Source organism: Euprymna scolopes, chromosome 37 (genome assembly GCF_053919585.1).
Source record: "Euprymna scolopes isolate OS-2025 chromosome 37, ASM5391958v1, whole genome shotgun sequence".
In the NCBI taxonomy this organism is placed as follows: Eukaryota; Metazoa; Mollusca; class Cephalopoda; order Sepiida; family Sepiolidae; genus Euprymna; species Euprymna scolopes.
The window spans coordinates 16,532,206-16,555,217 of NC_136518.1; the positions used below are offsets into that span (position 1 = coordinate 16,532,206).

A 23,012-nucleotide genomic window follows, 5' to 3' on the forward strand; every position below is an offset into this window, starting at 1 on the left:
TGATTTCGATTCTAGTTGATGGTATTCAAATCATATAACCTTTTTTTTTAACTTTTGATTTCAATTCTAGTTGATGGTATTAAAATCATATAACTTTTATTTTTAACTTTTTATTTCAATTCTAGTTGATGGTATTCAAATCATATAAGTTTTTTTTTTTAACTTTTGATTTCAATTCTAGTTTATGGTATTCAAATCATATAAGTTTTTTTTTTTAACTTTTTATTTCAATTCTAGTTGATGGTATTCAAATCATATAACGTTTTTTTTTTAACTTTTGATTTCGATTCTAGTTGATGGTATTCAAATCATATAAGTTTTTTTTTTTAACTTTTTATTTCAATTCTAGTTGATGGTATTCAAATCATATAACTTTTTTTTTTAACGTTTTATTTCAATTCTAGTTGATGGTATTCAAATCATATAACTTTTTATTTTTAACTTTTGATTTCAATTCTAGTTGATGGTATTCAAATCATATAACATTTTTTTTTTAACTTTTGATTTCAATTCTAGTTGATGGTATTCAAATCATATAAGTTTTTTTTTTAACTTTTGATTTCAATTCTAGTTTATGGTATTCAAATCATATAAGTTTTTTTTTTTAACTTTTGATTTCAATTCTAGTTGATGGTATTCAAATCATATAACTTTTTTTTTAACTTTTGATTTCGATTCTAGTTGATGGTATTCAAATCATATAACTTTTTTTTTTTAACTTTTGATTTCGATTCTAGTTGATGGTATTCAAATCATATAACTTTTTTTTTTTTAACTTTTTATTTCAATTCTAGTTGATGGTATTCAAATAATATATAACTTTTTTTTTTAACTTTTTATTTCAATTCTAGTTGAAGGTATTCAAATCATATAACTTTTTATTTTTAACTTTTGATTTCAATTCTAGTTGATGGTATTCAAATCATATAACTTTTTATTTTTAACTTTTGATTTCAATTCTAGTTGATGGTATTCAAATCATATAAGTTTTTTTTTTAACTTTTGATTTCGATTCTAGTTGATGGTATTCAAATCATATAACTTTTTTTTTTAACTTTTGATTTCAATTCTAGTTGATGGTATTCAAATCATATAACTTTTTTTTTTAACTTTTGATTTCAATTCTAGTTGATGGTATTCAAATCATATAACTTTTTTTTTTTAACTTTTGATTTCGATTCTAGTTGATGGTATTCAAATCATATAACTTTTTTTTTTAAACTTTTGATTTCGATTCTAGTTGATGGTATTCAAATTATATAACTTTTTTTTTAACTTTTGATTTCAATTCTAGTTGATGGTATTCAAATCATATAAGTTTTTTTTTTTAACTGTTGATTTCAATTCTAGTTGATGGTATTCAAATCATATAAGTTTTTTTTTTTAACTTTTGATTTCAATTCTAGTTGATGGTATTCAAATCATATAACTTTTTTTTTTTTAACTTTTGATTTCGATTCTAGTTGATGGTATTCAAATCATATAACTTTTTTTTTTTAACTTTTGATTTCAATTCTAGTTGATACTATTCAAATCATATAACTTTTTTTTTTAACTTTTTATTTCAATTCTAGTTGATGGTATTCAAATCATATAACTTTTTATTTTTAACTTTTTATTTCAATTCTAGTTGATGGTATTCAAATCATATAATTTTTTTTTTTAACTTTTTATTTCAATTCTAGTTGATTGTATTCAAATCATATAACTTTTTTTTTTTAACTTTTGATTTCAATTCTAGTTGATGGTATTCAAATCATATAACTTTTTTTTTAACTTTTGATTTCGATTCTAGTTTATGGTATTCAAATCATATAACTTTTTTTTTAACTTTTGATTTCGATTCTAGTTGATGGTATTCAAATCATATAACTTTTTTTTTTAACTTTTGATTTCAATTCTAGTTGATGGTATTCAAATCATATAACTTTTTTTTTTTAACTTTTGATTTCGATTCTAGTTGATGGTATTCAAATCATATAACTTTTTTTTTTAAACTTTTGATTTCGATTCTAGTTGATGGTATTCAAATCATATAACTTTTTTTTTTAAACTTTTGATTTCGATTCTAGTTGATGGTATTCAAATCATATAAGTTTTTTTTTTTAACTTTTGAACTCACCACTATATATTAGGTACAATATAATAATCAATAGAATATTGGCTCTATAATAATAAATATGAAATCTGCATGAATTGAAATATATTTAGGCATAAAATCGAATACGCATCAGGTGCGTTTGAAAACCAAATCACAACGCAATATTACTCGCTTTAAAATGATAATTTAAATATATTTTGGAGTCAAACACCATCCTCAGTATGCTGTACATTTTTCTCTTTTGTTTCTTCTTCTTTTTTGCCATAATGTAAAATTGGAGAAAGAAAAATCAGTTGGCAAAGATCTGCAAGTTGTCTCTCAGCGGTTGTATTTTGAAATGCCCAGAACATGCGTTGGCTACACGAGATTAACATCAAGAAAAAAAGAAAAAAGTACAAAATACTGAGGATGGTGTTTGACTCCGAAATATATTTAAATTTTAAATTTCAAGCAAATAAAATATTTGTTTATTTTCGTAATATTGCTTTGTGATTTGGCTTTCAAACGCACCTGATGCGTATTCTATTTTATTCAAATTAAATCAAAGCTTCTATAACGGAACTCACACCCTTAACATATTTTAGTATATTGTATGATGGGGTCACATTGGAAGGATAGTTGGTTGTCTGTTTTTGTTTTACGGCATATCAACCTTTTTCAGGTTATTTAATGCAGAATCCAGTTATTTTGAAGAACAATTTTTTAATAGAATATATTTGTTTTTTTCAAGTCGGTTTCTATTTAACCCATAGTTGGGACCCTAACAGGTACTACCACTCCGGGTCAGAGTGGACCTGGGAGCAATGGCAATTAAAGGGTGGACCACACTCTCCAAAGCCCGCAAGCTGGGGCCTCACCATCGAATATAGTTTAAGGTCATATCCAGGACCACATTCGAAGGAACACTACTATATATTGAGTAGAATATAAGAATCGATAGAGAATTGGCTCTATAATATTATTAATAAAAATGGAATCATTATAACTTAAAATATCACATTTAAGTGGATTTTACAATTGGGCAATATCAGGCAGCCTGCAAGTTAATTATACAAGTTTTATTTTTTTTTAGTTTTAAATACCCATTTAAACAATGTTACTTACTTGCATAGAGGACAAGCCATTTTGCCTTCAACTGCTCGTCCCCGAAGACAATCGGCACAGAAACTGTGGTAGCAATTGAACATGCATGGGTTCTCATACTGTTCACGACAAATCAAGCACAATAAGGGATTCAATTTAGTGAAATCGGCCTCAGTACATGCATCCACTGACTGAAATATTTCCCCAGACATCCTGATTACGGTCATGCTAAACTACATTAGAAATTGACAAAACGGAACCAGTCGCTTCTATCCGTACTTTGGCCTGTGAAGAAAAAAAAAACAAAAAAAAATGAAATTACAAGCCGAATCTGCTGTACAAGAATGGATGTATGTAAAAAAAAATAATGTTTAACATTTGAACAAAATTAAATTACAGAAAAAATGGGGGGGGGGTGCAATATTCTATTTATAAACACTGCTGCTAGGAATTATGTAGCCAGACTTTGTGGGCACCCTGTGTGTGTATATATGTGTGTGTGTGTGTGTGTGTATATATGTATTTGTGTGTATATATATATATATATATATATATATATATATATATATATATATATTCTTGTTGTTTCATCAAATACTTCTGCATGCAAAATCCGATCCCGCATTTTGCTAATTCCTACCTTCTGATGAGAAGGAAAGTATTTCTTCGAAACTCTGTGGATTAAGGACTATTCATTTATTTAGTGTTTCCTTTTCAGATTAAATATGTTTTAACTCATTTCAAAGTGTTTTTTAACATATTTTATTAACTGTTTGCTTATATATATATATATATATATATATATATATATATATATATATATATATATATATATATATATATAAACACAGGGTGCCCACAAAGTCTGGCTACATAATCTACAGGATGCTTCTACAAAGTCTGGCAACATAATGTAGCCAGACTTTGTGGACACCCTATATATATATATGTGTGTGTGTGTGTTGTGTATTTAGGCAGCATGTTCTCATTCAGACAAGTATTGTTAAACAACACGGAGTGTTCTTGCTTAATGAACTTTTATTGTAATTTTTCAATTTTTCAAATTGTCATTCTTATTTCTTGGTCAACGTTTCTATCCACTGCACCACGGTCTCCGAAGGGCGATCAAGGTTGGATTTTTTGACCCGTGGTGCAGTGGATAGAGACGTTGAATCTCTACGGTTCCAGGTGAGCATTGTCTGAAGTTAGCGGTTTTAATCCTACCCAAAGTCAGCCAGAGACTTACTTGGCCAAAATGTGGTGAGACAACAACAACTATGGAAGGCAGTAATTGCTGCGAATGCAGTTTGGAGATTTAAAGTTCTTATCCGGTCGCAGTTACCACTTGACAAAGGCTACAGGAATAGTTGGCCAGCAACTAAAAGATGAGGATAATAGTCCGCAATAAATAAATGAAAAAATAATACTCATCTCAATAAATATTCCAATTAATTAAATAATAAAATATGACAGCATAGTTAAAAGTTAAAAATTAGTTAGAACTAGTGTTAAGATATTAAGTCACCGGACAGAAAATCTGAAAAAGATCTTCCTTAAAAAGTTAAAAACAATATTTTCTATAAAAGGTTATATTATGCAGAAAACATGGAAAATTCCATTAGGAATAAAAAATATTGGACATCAACTCTTTTGTTCTCTAGTAACGGAATATTTATGTAACAACAGGGATTCTCTAACTTTTTATCTTCATCTGTATTCATGGATATGTTCCCTTTACTTTATTTCTCCATTTACAGGGTAGAACGATAAATTTGTCACCTTAAAGAAAACAACACAACAGCTTTATTTTTAAACTTTTAGTGATAAAATCAATTCAGGTAACTTGATAATGTGGTCGAGCTGACATCTATTCAGTGTAGTTGCCTTCAGCTTCAATCACTGCCTCGATACTGGTCCGGAACTGGGAGCATGCCTTTTCTACAAGTACCGGCGGGAGCTCTGCAAATACTTGGCAGATGACGACGATCAGGCTAGCTTTGGTGTTGTGGGAGGTCATGTTGGTGATGTCCTTATCGTATGACCAAACGACATAGTCCAGCGGATTCAGGTTAGGGAAGGAGGAGGGCCAGTGAGAGAAGGGTACAAAGTCGTAGCACTCATTCTGAAGCCAACCCTGAGTCTCTTTGGACTTGCGGGCCGGCACCGAGTCCTACTGCCATACCTAGAGTCTGCCAGTGGGCACTTGATTGCACCAGGGTACCCCCACACTCTTCAGCACACCCAGGTACACTTTGCTGTTGACTTTCAAGCCGACTTTGAAGATGTGAGGTTGCATGATGTTGCCCGTATTTAAAACCACACCAAAGACCATAATCGTGACCAGAAACTTTGTTCAGCTGTGCTCTCAAGCGTTGAACCATCCAGTAATGCATTTTGAGGGTGCTGGCAATCGTCCTGTTGCCATAACTCGGATCGGTAGAGAACATGAGTTGTACAATGGCACATTTCTGATCTCGCTCGTTAATCATTGCGTCACTTTCAGACATGATAGAAGGCTCCTATCGCTCTTGGGATTTGTACACAACTGGCCAACTAGTAGATGGTCTGCAACAAAAAAAGAAAACCGGTTTTTATCACACGGAAATGGAATCATGTCGTCTTTTCTAGGGCGACAATTTTATCATTCCACCCTGTATTTACATATTCACGAAGATGACTCAATAAAGTTTAAATGTTAGAAATGACGTTCTTGCCTTTAATGCTACAAGTTTGGCTCTTAGATCAACCATTTTTATTTGTACTTGTAGAACTATTGTTTACTGGGGAGAGTTTCTTGGTTTGTCAGTGTCTTGCTAGTGGATGTTTCAGGAACGGTTGTTCTGTCCTGGCATGGTACCAGCTCCCCAGGGCAATAAAATCAATGGAACGATAGGCACATCCCCTTACATCAAGGCTCTATATGGTGTTGACTATAATCAGCTCTGCGTCAGATGGTGTGAGTCTGGTCGTTTTTACGGGCAGCATTTCCATCATTGTTAATGGCAGGCATGGACCTCTGCTGCTGAAAATTGAACGCTTGACAAAATAACAAACATTTTTTTCAAATTTTGTAATCAATAAATTCGGGTCCATTCCGCTTTTTTTTTTTTTTCAAAATAAAAAAAAAACAAAAAGTTTTAAATTTCTAATGGCTGTATACATTGGAAAAGCAAATAAACCAAACATTTTTTCACTATTCAGCAATAACATCCAGTGTGAATGCACCTGAACATGGCTGGAGGTTACATCAGTCGAAACGGTGAAAAATAAAAAAAAAAAAACCAACCAAGATGAGAATAATAGTCCAATTAATACAAAAAATAATTTCAAATTTTGACGAAAATAATGGAAATCCTTATTTTAGTTATGATTGTATTGAAATGAAAGCGAAATCCTTAAGTGAATCTTAATAAAGAGTCAGGCTAACCACGTGACAAAATGTTGCATCCCTCTGTCTGTTCTACAACGACTTTAATGGTGAATGCTCTGACGAACTACAAGCACTTGTACCCCCTTAGCCCCCGACAAACCTGACAAGCAGCTAAATCCCACCCCTTCACAGTAGAGATCCTTAGGTGTAAGAAAACCTTCTACTCAAATAGTCTCTTTCCCAGAACTGCTAGACTTTGGAACTCCCTTCTGGGATTCTGCTTTCCCAACTGTACTGACATGCAGAAGTTCAAGTGTAATGTGAACAGACATCTTGCTGCTCATCTCCCTTCATAATACCCCTGCAATTTATGTCCCCGATAGTAGCCCCCTACTTCAAAATGGCACTGTGCCTTGTTTGGGGTGGAAATTGAATAAAATATATATATATATATATATATATATATATATATATATATATATATATATATATATAAAGGGTTCCATTTGAAATTTTACACAGATTCCCGAGTTTGACAGAAAGTTCCCAATACAAACTCATACAAAGTTCCTTTTATATAAAAGTAGAGATAATGCAGAAAAAGAAAGTTTACTAAACAAAAGAACAAATTTAGGTTGAGCTAGGAAGTCTCTTTATTTTTCTGACGCTCTATCAAGGTCAAAATATGACACAAGGTTAATTTAATCTTTTTCCTTTAACTGCTCAAACAAGGCAGATATTTTTATTGTTGAAATAATTTGACTTTGCTTGTTTTATTTAAAAAAGCAAACAAACAAATAAAGGTTGAAAAAACGTTTTCACTCACTAATGAGCTTTGGAAGATTGTCGGTGAAAAAAAAAAATACAATCGCCAAAAGATAAGCGTCTTATTATTTCTAATCGCCAGTTGAAAAAAAAAAATCACTTGCAAATGCCAGTTTCACTGGTAATTGTATTTTTTGTCTCTGGGTGAGTCCATTTATTCCTGAGATAAGTAGATCAGCTTATCCCATAATAATTCTTGACTTCTTATTTAGAAATAAACACAAAAAAAAAACAAAAAAAAAAACAAGATTTATCACTTTACACAAAAAACTAAAAGTTTTCAAGATTTGTAGAAAATGAAAAATTATCAGCAAACGAATTGCCTCAGGCAAATAAATTTAATTTCAATGATCGGATACAAGCACATGAGATGTAAAAAGAAAAAATATTCAGAATGAACATCACAATTAGGATAATCATTGATGACTCTAGCCTCCTCCTCTCCACACACAAAAAAGGGATCACTTTGGGCGAGTAAAAAAAAATAGCTGTGAATAGACCCAGTCAGTATTGCCCACTGAAGGTCTCTCAGCCAATTGAAAATTAGTCTGTTGGGACAACAAAGACCATTTGCTTACACTAAGGATGATGGACGACACATGCTGGAAGTTTAAATTGAAACTGGTTTACCAGCCTCACTGTCTCATCTCAACAAGGCTGATCCAGTGGAAGGACAGGGTCGAGACAGTTAAAGATCAGATCGGATGCAGGAGCTGCCAAAGCATCAATGTCTTCCTACATATAGTGCCTGGTATTCCCAAATGGTCACTCATCTGGTACTGGCCAGGCTTAATATTGCTTAATTTCAGTGATCTAACGAGAATTGAACTGGTGTGTCAACATGATTATGCCGTATATAGGTAATTATTGATAAACCAATCCTTCTTAAAATTAGAAATGATTGGAGTAACCCCAGAGCTGTCTCTAAAGTAGATACTGCCTGGGAGGATAGGCCTCCTGAGGTCAAGCAAGCAATAGATATCCTCAACCCAGCACAAACGCTCAAAGAAATCAAGTTAATTTTTGCTACTTTTATAGGAAAACACAATTTCATTCTTCATATGATAATAAGCCAAGAAGAAACTACAACAAAACCTATTTCGTAAGTTTATTTTAAGATCTCATGAGATTATGTATGTGTGTGTGTGTGTATATATATATATATATATATATATATATATATATATATATATATATAGAGAGAGAGAGAGAGAGAGAGATAAAAAAAGGATTATCTGAAAGGATTAATACAAAATAATCCCTACATAAATCCTTCTTAACCTATTTTATTGGTCTGTAATATCTGTAAGGAATATTTAGAACTATGAAGTACTAGCAGAAATACGCTCAAACCTTTTTTCTTTAGCGTGTCAGTTCAATTAAAAACAAGTGAAGCATGCATGGTTTTCCCGTGAGTGCATAGTGAACGAGGCATAAAAAAAAAAAATGACTAAGTTCAGCATTTGCCTCTCCTCCCTTGGCCCCAAAAGTCCCCAGGGGATGTCAAATCCTGGTAAAAATGGACAAACGGTGCAGTTTTAGATCTTAACATATGTAAATTTGAATTCTGCATCAAGCAAAAAAAGAAACATCATTTGCCTATCCCCCTCCCCATTTAGCCCCGCAAAGTTCCCAAGGCCTTAATTTTTTTAAACTTGAGTTCAGCACCATGCAATACTGCTAAATAGACATACGCAGAAAAATTTGGACAAATATGGTTAAAATAGTCCCAAAAATGGAGTGTTTTTATTCGCCCTAAAAGAGCCCCTGGGGGACACCCAAGAGTTATTGCGAAGTATTGTAGGGGAAAAGAAGTTTAAGTGAAATTAAATCTTAAATCTCTTTGCCCCAAACAAAATAATAAAAAAAAAGGAATAAAACAAAATGACACCTCCTTCTCGTTTAAAACGCACCGCATTTATTTTTTAGCAAAAACAAGATGAATGAGCAAAGGTCCGATCAATGAAAGTTCTGGCGAAGTCATTATGATTAGAATGTTAGATGAAAGTCCTTCGTGGAATTAATAAAATTACATGTGTGAAAATAATGTCCTTATTTCAAGGTTTGTGTTTTAACTGGCGAAGTTCGCCTTATTAAAAGGTTCCATGAGGAAAGTAATTCGCGAGGAAAATAATTTGTTGTTATTAATTAGAAAATGTGCGGAATGGGTGCATGTGTGCATAAGTGTGATTTTTGAATGCCCGCGTGGTGTGTGTAATCGTGTTTTTTACGTCTTTGACAGCGGCGATGTTATGAAAATGAGAGGCATATTCTCGTGTGACGTTGAAGCGAGAAGAAGGGAAGAAAGAATGCTTGATGCGTTTTTATACATTTTGGGCTCCAAAACAAGATGGCTACTGCTGATATTTTGGTTTTTGGAAAAGCGTTAAAAATACAAGCTTCTGAATTTTCTCATTGGTCGCTTGTGTCATGTGATACTGTCATCAACTACGTCCGCCAGAAATATGTTCATTTTACTTTTTTTGCTGTGAGAAAAAGTGTGTGGGCGTATTTGAAATTATGCTGTCGCTAGAAGAACTTATTTTTGTGCAAAATGCGCGGGAAAATTGAGATGAATAGACGTTCGTTTATTTGCGTACGAGCGTGTGTGTGTAAGTGAGCGACTGCACAGTATAGATGAACATAATTATATAGAAGTTAGTTACAACTTTTCAGAAAGTTTTATAAAAATCCAAAGCATCAATTTTTTTTAATAAACACAAAAGTGTCAATTTTAGCATTTAAACGCGAAATTTTCCGGGGGGGGGGGGGGGCAACCAGAGTTTTCCCGGAAAATCTGTTCTCTTACTTTTTTACTCATATCATGTTTAATGTTTGTGCAAAATTTCAAAAAATGCCAAGGCATAGTTATTGAGAGAAGTGCGGACAGACGAACGGAAAAGGGTGAATTTACAGATCCACCCCCCCCCCTTTTGACGGGGGACCAACAAACATATTTATTTTGCTTTAAATTTCAATAAAATAATTATTGGCTAAGAAATAACTGCAATGTTATAGCCAAAAAAACAAAATGGTCTAGTGTGAGATTTGAAGTCAGATTTGTATTTCGGTTGTAGTTTCCAAACCAAATGTTTTTTATTAGGACAAGGTAAACTAATTCATGTAACGTCAGGGGAAAAAAACACGTTGTGTTCAGTTTCAGTTGGAAAAGGAACCAAAACAAAAAATAGGAAATAATCCCAACTCGCTTGTTCTTTGTAGCAACAACATTTATTTCTTCATTCTCCCTTTACCGCTGTGATGTTCCTTATGTGATCTCGAGGGTCCTTCATATCTCACATGTGATTGCAAAAGTTATCCGCATCTTTCACGTTATCGTTCTCTTTCTCTTTTTTTTTTTTCCTGATGACGCCATTTTGCATGCATTTTCATTCACACATCCATCCTACGCTACATTCAGACTCGGAATGATCTGCCAAAATCAATCTAAGTCTTTATCCACAGTTGGAATCGATCAACTGAATTACAGCCGTTCACCTCTCTCCCTATTACTTTTTTTTCAATTCACCCAACCAATCTTTCTAGACAAGACAACCGATCTTTTCTCGGTGTTATCCATAGTTTTGTGACCTGCATTTCTTATCTCTCTTATTTTGTTATCTCTGCTCGGACAACGCCAGGCAGTTAAATTCAGTGTTAGTAGCTCCACCCATAAGAGCTGTTTACACTTTGGTCACTCTGCGGAGTCCCCCCATGTTTCCGTTCAGTCTTGAAAGACAAAGGATACCCTCTGTAAGTGCAGTAGCGCATGTAATTTTGAGGTAAGGGTTGTGCAATCCTCAACCACACCTCTCCTGAATCGGCACTGTTTGGGTCCAGTGCCAAGGAGAAGACCAGTACGACTGGAAACAATGCCGAGATAAGCAGAGAGCACATACAGCATCTAGAAGTCCCAAATGGTCACCCATTTAGTATTGACCAGTTTCAACGTTGCTTAACTTCGGTGATCAAGTGGGAACCGGTGGGTCAACGTGATTATGCCATAATCTGCAGAGTCCATAAAGTAAAACACAATATTTTCAAAATAAAATCTTTTTGTGTGGTGTTACTATTTGAATAATTGATGAGGAAAACACAGTAACAGTAATTAAATATGTATTAACGAAAATAAATAAAAAAGATAATTGAGCTATATATATCTTGGCTCACTGTTGGTCTCTCCACGTATCCGTCTCTGACTGACTTAGTAAACTGGTCCTCATTACCCGGAAGGGATGTAATGGACGAAAGTGACGTCATGGATTAGTTCATTATTCCAGACAGAAGGGGTTCGTCCTCAACAATAGTCTTAATCTATATATATATATATAAGCGAAAATGTATGTATGTATGTATGTATGCTTTTCCTCGATGTCAACAAAAGGCTTCTTTCAGAGAAGCGCTCGCTCGGTTCACAACTTCTTAAAACTTTTTATATCATCTATAAATGGTAATATCTCAGAGTTACCCACGGAGCTCGCCTGTCTATTTAATTTTATTGACTTTCAAACGTTAATTATTCCACATTTCCCGCATCGGCACGCGTTACATTCGGTTTTCGGTATAAAAAAAGCGAACCTCGACTCTAATCACAGGCCCAGAGCCAGTTTGGTCAATGTCGACTTCGTCATATCAGATGGTAGCTTTCATTTCGAGACGAGGGAGCAGTTTTTTAAAAACAAACAAACCGATTTATTGACCTCATTAAAAACTGTCCCGCACAAAATGCTTACTGCTGAATACCTATTGCCGTCACGTCAATCAAAAACGAGCACCTGTTTTTTTTTCACACTTTACTATTTTCCAACTGCGTGTCGTCAAGGCTTTGTTTTTTTTTCACGGGCACCTGTATTTTTTCACACACACCTACAAACACCCGGGCAACGCCGGGTACCCCTCGCTAGTCTATATATATAAAAGCGAAAATGTATGTGTGTATGTATGTACGCTTTTCCTCAATGTCCATGAAAGGCTTCTTTCAGAGAAGCGCTTGCTCGGTTCACAACTTTTTAAAACTTTTTATATCATCTATAAGTTGTAATATCTCACACTTAACCACGGAGCTCGCCTGTCTATTTAATTTTATTGACTTTCAAACGTTAATTATTCCACATTTCCCGCATCGGCACGCGTTACATTCAGTTTTCGGTATAAAAAAAAGCGAAACTCGACTCTAATCACAGGCCGAAAGCCAGTTGTCTCAAGAGAGCTAAGTAACATTTGTTCAATTTCGACTTCGTCATATCAGACTGTAGCTTTCATTTCGCTCCTCCTAATAAACAGGGAGCGGGTTTTTAAAAACAAACAAACCGATTTATTGACCTCATTCAAAACTGTCCCGCACAAAATGCTAACTGCTGAATACCTATCGCGCTCACGTCAATCAAAAACGCGCACCTGTTTTTTTTAAACCCTACTATTTTCCAACTGCGCGTCGTGAAGGCTTCTTTTTTTTTTTTCACGGGCACCTGTTTTTTTTTCACATTTTTGGGGTTTTTTCATATACCCCGAAAAACACCCGGGCAACGCCGGGTACCCCTCGCTAGTCTATATATATAAAAGCGAAAATGTGTGTATGTATGTATGTTTGTATGTATGTATGTGTGTTTGTGTGGCCGCTAAAAACTTTCGACAGACAGAACAAAAATTGACAAACTTGGTATCATATTGAAGCTCCATCCTTCGCCCGAAAAATATCAAAAAATTGGCCAAAAACGTTAATTTTTTCATCCTGAAATCAACAATTTTCTACAGGGGGGTGAGGAGTCAACAAAAACCATCCTCTCATGACGAGATCGGTTCTACGCATGCGTCAGATGATGTCATGGCCTGATTTAGTTAAAATAGTTGAAGAACTGACTAAATTTCATGTATGTCGTGTTAGCTCATTTGGTTAGAGCATTGGTTCATTATCTAAACATTTTGAGTTCGAATCATGGTGTGAGATGTCTTCTTTTTTTTCCGATTTTTAAAATTTAAATATTGAACCAGTGTTATTTAAGCCATTTTTCACATAACGTTCGTTTTTCTGGGTTTTTTTTACTTCGCTTATTCTTAGATTTTCATTAACACCCCCGACCGACCACACACACCCAAACACATCCGGGTACCTACCGATTTTTTAAATTTTAATATCGAAACAGGCTTATTTAAGCCATTTTTCAAGTGTGTTTTTTTTTGGTTTTTAGTTTTAACATTCGTTTTTCTGTTTTCTTTTTTGTTTTTTCGATTTTTACATTTAACATCGTTCGTTTGCCTTACGTTAGTTTTTTTTGTGCTTTTTTCGATTTTTTAAAGTTTTAACATTTATTTTATACTAGTGGGGGTACCCGGCGTTGCCCGAGTGTTTGTTTCCGGGACGGGGGGGGGGGGAGTTTTAAAAAATGTTATGGTAGGTAAGTAGGAAGGATCAAACCCGGAGTCATAAGTAAAAGTAGGAAAATAAAGTGTGAAAAAAAACAACAAAAAAAAACAAACATCTGCAACGTTAACAGTTCGGCCACCAAGAATGGTTGTGTTCAAGTTCAATGCAAACAAGTTCTTGATGAGCCGTTCCCCTCAAGTAATCCAATTTACCCAATTCCCACTACTAACGATTACGACATTTTCCGATAGTCTATCGTACACTCATTAACCCTTATCCTCGAGTGGCCTCTGGGCCTTGATAAGTGGGGACTCCTTTGTCAAAAATTTTCAAAACCTAGTAGGTGATGTCCTTTTTCCTCCTTGTAACCTTTTCCCCACAGAAGCTACATTGCAAGTTTATCTTTGCGCTCTCATTAATTCCATGGCAAGTGTTCGACTGAGCTCCAATCTATGGCCCCATCCCCCTGCAAAATATTCACAACGCTCGTCTAGCTACAACCACTGTCAACAATTTTCTCTACTCTTGCAAATTCCATGAGCAAAGTTTCTTTTCTAGAACTACCTGCCTGCAGAACTCTTTACCGTGCGGCTTCTTTTCAGCTGACTACAACATAATCGTTTTCAAGTCCAATGTAAACAAATTGTTGTTGAGCCATCCTCTTAAATAATCAAATTCTACTCAATTTCCACCATTACTAATTATTGGAGTTGTCTCAGTGACCACTTTACACTCATTAACCCTTATCCTCGAGTGGTCTTTGGGCCTTGACAAGTGGTGACTTCCTTGTAAAAAAAAATGATCTAATAGTTTTATTTTTATCAAAAATCATTTTTAAGCGATTAATGGAAATTTGCAGGCATCTTCTATCTATTATCTTCTATCTATATATATAAAAGCAAAAATGTGTGCTAGTGTGTGTGTGTGTGTGTGTGTGTGTGTGCATTTTTGTGTATGTCCGCCAAAGGCTTCTAAATCATAATATCTACGAATTATGACTAGGGGTCCAAACGTAGATTCCATGAGCAAAGCTTCTTTCTTAGAACTGCACGCCAGTGGAACTCTCTGCCACTTGCCTGTTTCCCACCTGACTACAACTTGGACGTCTTCAAGTCCAACATAAACAAACTCCTAACAAACCGCCCCTTAAGTAAGACACTCTATCAAAACCCCCAATACTAATGATTACTACAATACTATCTCATTGATTACTGTACACGCAATATCCCTGAGTGGCCTTCGGGCCTTGATAAGTGGTGACCCCCATGTAAAAAAAAAAAAAAAAAAAAAAAAAAAAGGGGGGGCTCGCGTCTATTTTTAATTTGCCTGCCTTTTACACACTATTTTCAAGATTTTTCTTTTTCGATCACTGCGTTTTCGCTACGCTGTTCAGTATAAAAAAAAAGCGAAAACTGGCTTGCAGCCACGTCATGTTTCAAGGTCAAACATCACGCAACTTAACTTTCTCGCACCTGTCAATTCTACTTTATGAATGTTAACTTAAGACGCTTATCACTTCCTCTCCCCTCGTGGGCGAGATGGTTGAGTCGCAGGGTTTTTTTTCCATTTCGTTTCCACCTTCTCGGCAAGGCTTCGGGGGTTCAAGCCTACCTTCCTACTGAAACTATTTTTTTTTTTCTTTTACACCTCCAAACACCCGGACAACTTTTTTTTTTTTTTTTTTTTTTTACATAGTGATCACCACTTATCAAGGCCAAGAGGCCACTCGAGGATAAGGATTAAAAGTGTTGTTTAGATCTACCCCCGCTAGTATATAAGGAAAAATGTGTGTGAGTGTTTGTATGTCTTCCAAAAACTTTCGACAGACACGTCGGACCACGATAAAACTGGTATCATTTTAAAGCTTGATGCCTCGGACGACAGATATAAAAAAAATTGGCCAAAAACATTAATTCTTTCACCGTTAAAACTGGGCCGTTTTTTTTACAAGGAGGAATTTCACTTTTTTCGTCAACATCTTTGTAAGTCAATCAAACCTTGCGTCAACGACGTCGCATAAAAGACCATTTGCTTTTTTTTACCTCCTTTTCCTCCTGCGTGTTATGGTTTCGAGCCGATCTACTACTCCTAATTTTTCTTTTTTTGTGTTCACACGGGTACTTGCTGTTTTTTTTTTCTCAACCAACACCCTCAAACACACCTCCACACACCCGGGCAATGCTGGGTACCCAGGCTAGTTACAACATAAATCTAGTATGAATTACTGAGTTATCTCCCTTTTATCTTTATTTTCAAAATGGTGGACAAGATGGACTCACACTCATTAAACTTTATTCTCAGGTGGCTTTCAGACTTTGTTAAGTCGTGACTCCCATGTAAAAAAAAAGTCGACAACTTAGTTAAAAAAAAAAAAAGCATTCTGAACATTTTATGCTTAATTTATAAAAATCTGAGGAAAAAATTAAATCACAATCACTGATACTACATGGTCAAGCTAGTCAAAGTGTAGTATCTGTTTTAGTTGATCTTGGGAGATCAACCTCCCAGGCATTACATCTGTCAAAAATTCTTCAACACCAAAATAGTGGATAAATCACAGTTGGGCCTGGTGTTAAGGTTGCAAAATATTCCTAAATCGTGACCTCCATTTCTGTCGGGAGTCAAGAAACACAAGACTATAACTAATAAACCTGTGCGTCAGGACTCTAACAAAGGTAGCAAATTAATCTGAATTTAAAATTCGATGCGTGCCATTTAATATTCTCATTCTTTTGACACTTTCAATTTTTGCAGTTTGATACAACTCATTTAATCTTTTCCTTCCTTGAGGCTTTCAAATCTCAGCATGGCTCGTTTAATCATTTGTTTTCAAATTTCAATGTGACTTGTTTAATCTTTCCCTTCCTTGAAGCTTTCAAATTTTGTCTCGGTCACAGCAACTTTATTTTTCAGGACGAAATAGCTTCTAATTAAAAAAAAATGAAATGGATTCTTGTAGGATTTGAATATTTGATCCGTTCAGTCCAATTCCCCCCAAACCCCATACCCATAATCTTGACAACCGGCCTCATATTGCCTCATTGATATGCAAATTACATCAAACTACATGTTCTCTAGAATCTCAAAGAACTCATCAGAACTTCTGAAAGAGTCCCAGAAGTAAGCCACAAAAGGAGCACCTAACCGTGGCTACCGAGAGTAAAGAAGGCCGATGCACATGACAGCGTGACGTCATTATCAGATTTAGTTGTAGGTATATGGTCTAGGCTTTCAGTAGCAGTTTCCTCTAGTTTTCAGTTTGCTAACATGATGTATTCTTGCGTTGTTCCAAATTACTGGGGAAATTATCCAAAAGGCCCCAAAGTACATACATCTTCTTTTCCTAAATTTTCTCAATTTGGATACGTACCATTAGAAGGGAAAATTTTTATTCCAACCAAATATAGTAAAGTAAGTAATGTTATTTCTTAATAATTAAACGTGTATTTAATTAGAACTGTATTCAAATACTTTCATAACGTTTGATAACATTGTTAATATAAATTAAAGTACTTTCATAACGTTTGATAACATTGTTAATATAAATTAAAGTACTTTCATAACGTTTGATAACATTGTTAATATAAATTAAAGTACTTTCATAACGTTTGATAACATTGTTAATATAAATTAAAGTACTTTCATAACATTTGATAACACTGTTAATATAAATTAAAATACTTCCATAACGTTTGATAACATTGTTAATATAAATTAAAGTACTTTCGTAACGTTTGATAAAATTGTTAATATAAATTAAAGTACTTTCATAACGTTTGATACCATTGTTAATATAAATTAAAATACTTCCATAACGTTTGATAACATTGTTAATATAAATTAAAGTACTTTCATAACATTTGATAACATTGTTAATATAAATTAAAGTACTTTCATAACGTTTGATAACATTGTTAATATAAATTAAAATACTTCCATAACGTTTGATAACATTGTTAATATAAATTAAAGTACTTTCATAACGTTTGAAAACATTGTTAATATAAATTAAAGTACTTTCATAACGTTTGATAACATTGTTAATATAAATTAAAATACTTCCATAACGTTTGATAACATTGTTAATATAAATTAAAGTACTTCCATAACGTTTGATAACATTGTTAATATAAATTAAAGTACTTTCATAACGTTTGAAAACATTGTTAATATAAATTAAAGTACTTTCATAACGTTTGATAACATTGTTAATATAAATTAAAATACTTCCATAACGTTTGATAACATTGTTAATATAAATTAAAGTACTTTCATATCGTTTGATAACATTGTTAATATAAATTAAAGTACTTTCATATCGTTTGATAACATTGTTAATAAAAATTAAAGTACTTTCATATCGTTTGATAACATTGTTAATATAAATTAAACTACTTTCATATCGTTTGATAACATTGTTAATATAAATTAAACTACTTTCATATCGTTTGATAACATTGTTAATATAAATTAAAGTACTTTCATATCGTTTGATAACATTGTTAATATAAATTAAAGTACTTTCATATCGTTTGATAACATTGTTAATATAAATTAAAGTACTTTCATATCGTTTGATAACATTGTTAATATAAATTAAAGTACTTTCATATCGTTTGATAACATTGTTAATATAAATTAAAGTACTTTCATATCGTTTGATAACATTGTTAATATAAATTAAAGTACTTTCATATCGTTTGATAACATTGTTAATATAAATTAAAATACTTCCATAACGTTTGATAACATTGTTAATATAAATTAAAGTACTTTCATAACGTTTGATAACATTGTTAATATAAATTAAAGAAACAATATTGCTAATACAGCAAATATTATGTTGATATTTTTAACTGTTTATTTTCTTATAAGGCTAAAATTATTTGTTCATAATTTTCAAAACTAAAACAAAATTAAATTAAATTTTCAACCTTCATTATTTGTTCATAATTTTCAAAACTAAAACAAAATTAAATTAAATTTTCAACCCTCCTAATGGACTTTTGTCTATCAGGAAGGTTGAAAATTTAATTTAATTTTAGTTTTGAAAATTATGAACAAATAATTTTTACATGTTTATTCTGAAGGGCATTTTCTTGTTTTCAACTTCCCCGTAATCAACTTGTTAAAGGTAAGTCTTCGGGTGGTCCCTCCCAGTGCACTTTCACCCTAATTTTTACACCTATTTTCCCCTTTATTGAGGGATGGGAGAGAAATGGAACCATACAAAAAAACTGACCTAGTGTTCGATTTTGTCAGGGTGTGTGTGTGAACTGGATGGGGGTAAGCAAGCAATAGTAGGAGAGAATGGGCGTGTCATATATGTATGCCAAATAAACATGTCCAGAAGCTAAAAGTTTTGCATGTGTGAGGGGAGGGGGGGTGCATACAGTAACGGGTTAGAGTTTCTCTTTCACTTTCGATTAAAAAAAAAAAAAACAATAAAATAAAAAAAATTCACCTTTAATAATTGAGTAGGAATTTTATTTTAAAACACATTCTTTCCAGATATATGTTAAGAAGTTAGATATATTTATATATTTGTAGCTACAGGATTCACTCCTAAAACTAATTGGTGCTAGTGTAGAGAGTGATCCGCGCTATTTTTTTAATCGTATTTCCAAGTTTAATTAAAGTTTTATATGTTTTTTTTTATTCAATTGTAAGGTTGAAGTATAGAATAGGTACAAAAAACACCCTTCCCTGGCCCTCCCCATGTTAAGAATGGCTTTTTAAATAATAACGTTATTATTTACGTCCGGATCACTCTCTGCACTAGTACCAACTAATTAACCGAGTTTTATATAAAAAAAAGAAATCATTTTTAAGCGCTTTAAAACGATTAATGGGTATTCGTAGGCATTACAAGGTTGATCTCGCAAGTTTAAATCATTTAGTTATCTTGCTTTGTTTCTTCAGAGTGGCAACGTGAATTCCTCCTCGCTTATTCATAAAATTTGATTTTCTTAGTAAAAAATAAAACTATTTTATCAATTTACGTGATTTTTAGAAATAGGGCACTTTCGTTCAGTCACGGGTACATTTATTATACTATTTTTTGTTTGCTTCTTAATACGGGGGAATTCTGGACAAGAACCAAATGCATTTCTACACTATTAGCACGGAATTTCTGAAATCGTAATACTGAATTTCACATGAAAATAATGGTATCTACGTATTCCCCGTATTTTCAAGATGATTATATCCAAAAATTACGGAAATCGATAAGGTAGAAAATTATTTATTAAAGAAAATAATAAATAGAATTTGACAAAAATGATCGTAGGAAACAGGAGAGTTTAAAGGGGGCGGGGGTAATTTTCCGTTTCGATTTAAACAAGATGGCCGCAATTTTTCATCTGCTAACACGATTAAAGATTTAATAATTATTAATTCAATAACATTCAGGTAATTTCGACTGCATAATTTGGAAGCTACGATTGTAATTTATTAGAATTCACAAAAAAAAATAATTAGTAGAAACCAATGTTTTAAAAGTGCAGAAGTGCCAAAAAATATTTATAACAAACACTGACCTAACGGGTCACGGGTGGTGTAGTTAAATCTTAAAAAAAAAAAAAAAAAAAAGTAATTTCCATTTCGCTTTGTTAATGATTCTCCTCATATCTTCATTCTCATAAAGTTTGAAAACGAACATTATTTTATTGTTTATTTTTATATTGAAAGCCGCTTATGAAATGTGTTTCACATTTTAAAAGCGATAAGAATTAATAAAATATCATCGAAAATTATTAAAAAGGCTGAGAAAGTTTTGTTGTTTTGTTTTTTTTTGTTGTTTTTTTTTCTGTTCAAGAAAAAAAAAAATGACCGGAAAAAAAAAGATAGAAATAGAATACCGGTGTCAGTTTCATCTTTTTTATGTAAAAGAAAAATAATTATTTTAAATTAAATAACAATTTAAAAAATAACGTATGAAAATACTTCAAGATAAAAAATAATTATTTAAATCCAAATCTAATATTTTATTTGCGTTATTTTGAAGCGAAAACAAAACTCGAAAAATGTTTATAGTAACTTTAAAAAAACAAAAAAATGCAAAGTCCTACAAGAAAATAAACAAAAAAAAAAGCCTTCCTCATCGCTTCGTATACGATAAAACGATAGAAATCGCACCGAATGTTCAGAATTATTTTAAACCATCATATCTAATGCATATATATTTAATTCAAGGTGTAAATATGTAAGTTTAAACAAACCTGTCACTTTTGTATAAAACTTCGTAAAACAACGATATTCCCTTTCATTAGGAGGCCGCCATGTTTGATTGCCTAACAAGGGCAAGCCTTCAACTTTAACCTCTGACCTCAAACATCCTTTGACCTGACCTTGTGCGGGGTTTAACTCTTTTTGTTATTTCGTAAAATTTTATCTCCCGTTATGTTGGAAATAAACAAAAACAAATTTGGGAATTCATTTTGCTATATCGTAAACTGATCATCCACTTCCTGACCAAAGAGCGTCCGTAACATCCAGTTTGTATCAATATAGCGTACGAGGACCACTTTTTCATTTTTTTTTTTTTTGTCAAGAACTACGCGTATATATATTGCTTTTGATGCAAGTCCATAAACCCCCTCCCCATGAAAAATCAAAAAAAAAAAAAAAAAAGAAAAATTGGGTTTGTATTACTGTACACATAGATTCGAAAAAGTTGTCAAAAAAACAAATATATAACAAATAAATGTTATCAAAGGCAAGATAAGTTACTTTTCTACCAAACTGGATATATTTTTTGTGTTTTTATTCAATGTAACATGTTTATTCAGCTCGAAAAACATACAGTGTTTACCGATGTATTGGAAAATTCAGGATGGCGCCTGACTCTCTCTTTAACACGGTAAGTTTGGGAAAAGATGTTATAAATATAAAAAAACTAGACAAAGTACTGTTAGAAATTCGCTCAATATATGTTACCGTGGCCTAGGCTGACATATATTCGGTGGGTTTTTAACAGTATTTTGTATATTTTTTATTTTTAACTCCTTTTCCCAAACTTACCGTGTCAAAGAGAGAGTAGGGCGCCATTTTGTATTTTCCATACATCGGTAAACACTATGTTTTTCGAGCTGAATAAACATATGACATTAAATAAAAACACTAGAAAATTATCCAGTTAGGTAGAAAAGTAACTTTGATAAAATTTATTTGTTATATATTTGTTTTTTGAAACTTTTTCGAATCTATGTGTATAGTAATACAAACCCGAAAAATTTGTGTGGTGTAGGCACCCTTTTATTTTTTGTTATTCCATAAAATTTTATATCCCGTTTTGTGTGTGATTACACGGCAACATATTGGAAATAAAAAAAAACAAATTAAATTAAAAATGTAGATTTGGGAATTCATTTTACTATATTACTATATCGTAAACTGATCATCCACTTCCTGACCAAAGAGCGTAACAACCGTAACATTCAATTTGTATCGATATAGCGTACGAGGACCACTTTTTCACTTCTTCTTTTTTTTTTCAAGAACTACGCGTAAGTCCATAAACCCCCTCCCCATGAAAAATCAAAAATAAAGAAAAATCTGTGTGATGTGATGTAGGCACCCTTGACGGGCACTCACTGTACATTAAAAACCACGTAAATTGATAAAATAGTTTTATTTTTAAAAAAAGAAGTTTAAATTTTATGGCTAAACGACGAGCGACAATCTTTCGACGTCATTTTGCAGAACAAGGGAGATAATTGTGAATCTTACGTGATTCTTTTAATGTATGGAATTTTCTTTGCGTCATGCATGGGTACAAATATCGTTTCGATTTTTTTTTTACAAGGAATATCCACATATCAAGGCCCGAAAGTCGCTCGAGAATAAGGGTTAATGAATGGAAGATGGTAGTGTAGTAATCGTTAATAGTGTAAATTGTTTTCTTCATATTTGTTTTGTTTTTTTCATAGAAGGGGAAGGGATGGGTTATGGCGAAGCGTTATTTTTCTGAATCAAATTTATTAAATCAAAACTAAAATTCATTAGAAAAAAAGGTAAATTTTTACTTTCTTTCCACCCTAACAATCAAGGATAAGGGTTAAAGAGTGTACAGTAGAAATTGGACAATATAGTAATCATTAGTAATGAAAATTTTGGTAAATTTGATAACTTATATGGAACGGCTCATCAAGAACTTATTTACGTTAGACTTGAACACAACCATATTGTAGTCAGCCGGAAAGCAGGAAAACGGAAGACAATTCCACAGGCGTGCAGTTCTAAGAAAGAAGCTTTGTTCATGGAATCTA

The 23,012-nt window shown here is 32.8% G+C and overlaps 1 protein-coding gene across 1 annotated transcript in view; it reads right to left on the bottom strand.

Moving 5' to 3' along the window:
- Positions 1–21,066, bottom strand: part of LOC145261104 (RING finger protein 207-like) — an 89,444-nt gene extending 68,378 nt beyond the window's left edge. The window contains exons 1-2 of the mRNA XM_080119321.1: positions 20,964–21,066; positions 3,206–3,469 (exon numbers count right to left, since the gene is read on the bottom strand). Of these exons, the coding sequence (XP_079975447.1) occupies positions 3,206–3,411 (206 nt within the window). The 5' untranslated portion in view covers positions 3,412–3,469; positions 20,964–21,066. The remainder of the gene's footprint in view (positions 1–3,205; positions 3,470–20,963) is intronic.
- Positions 21,067–23,012: the final 1,946 nt, after the last annotated feature.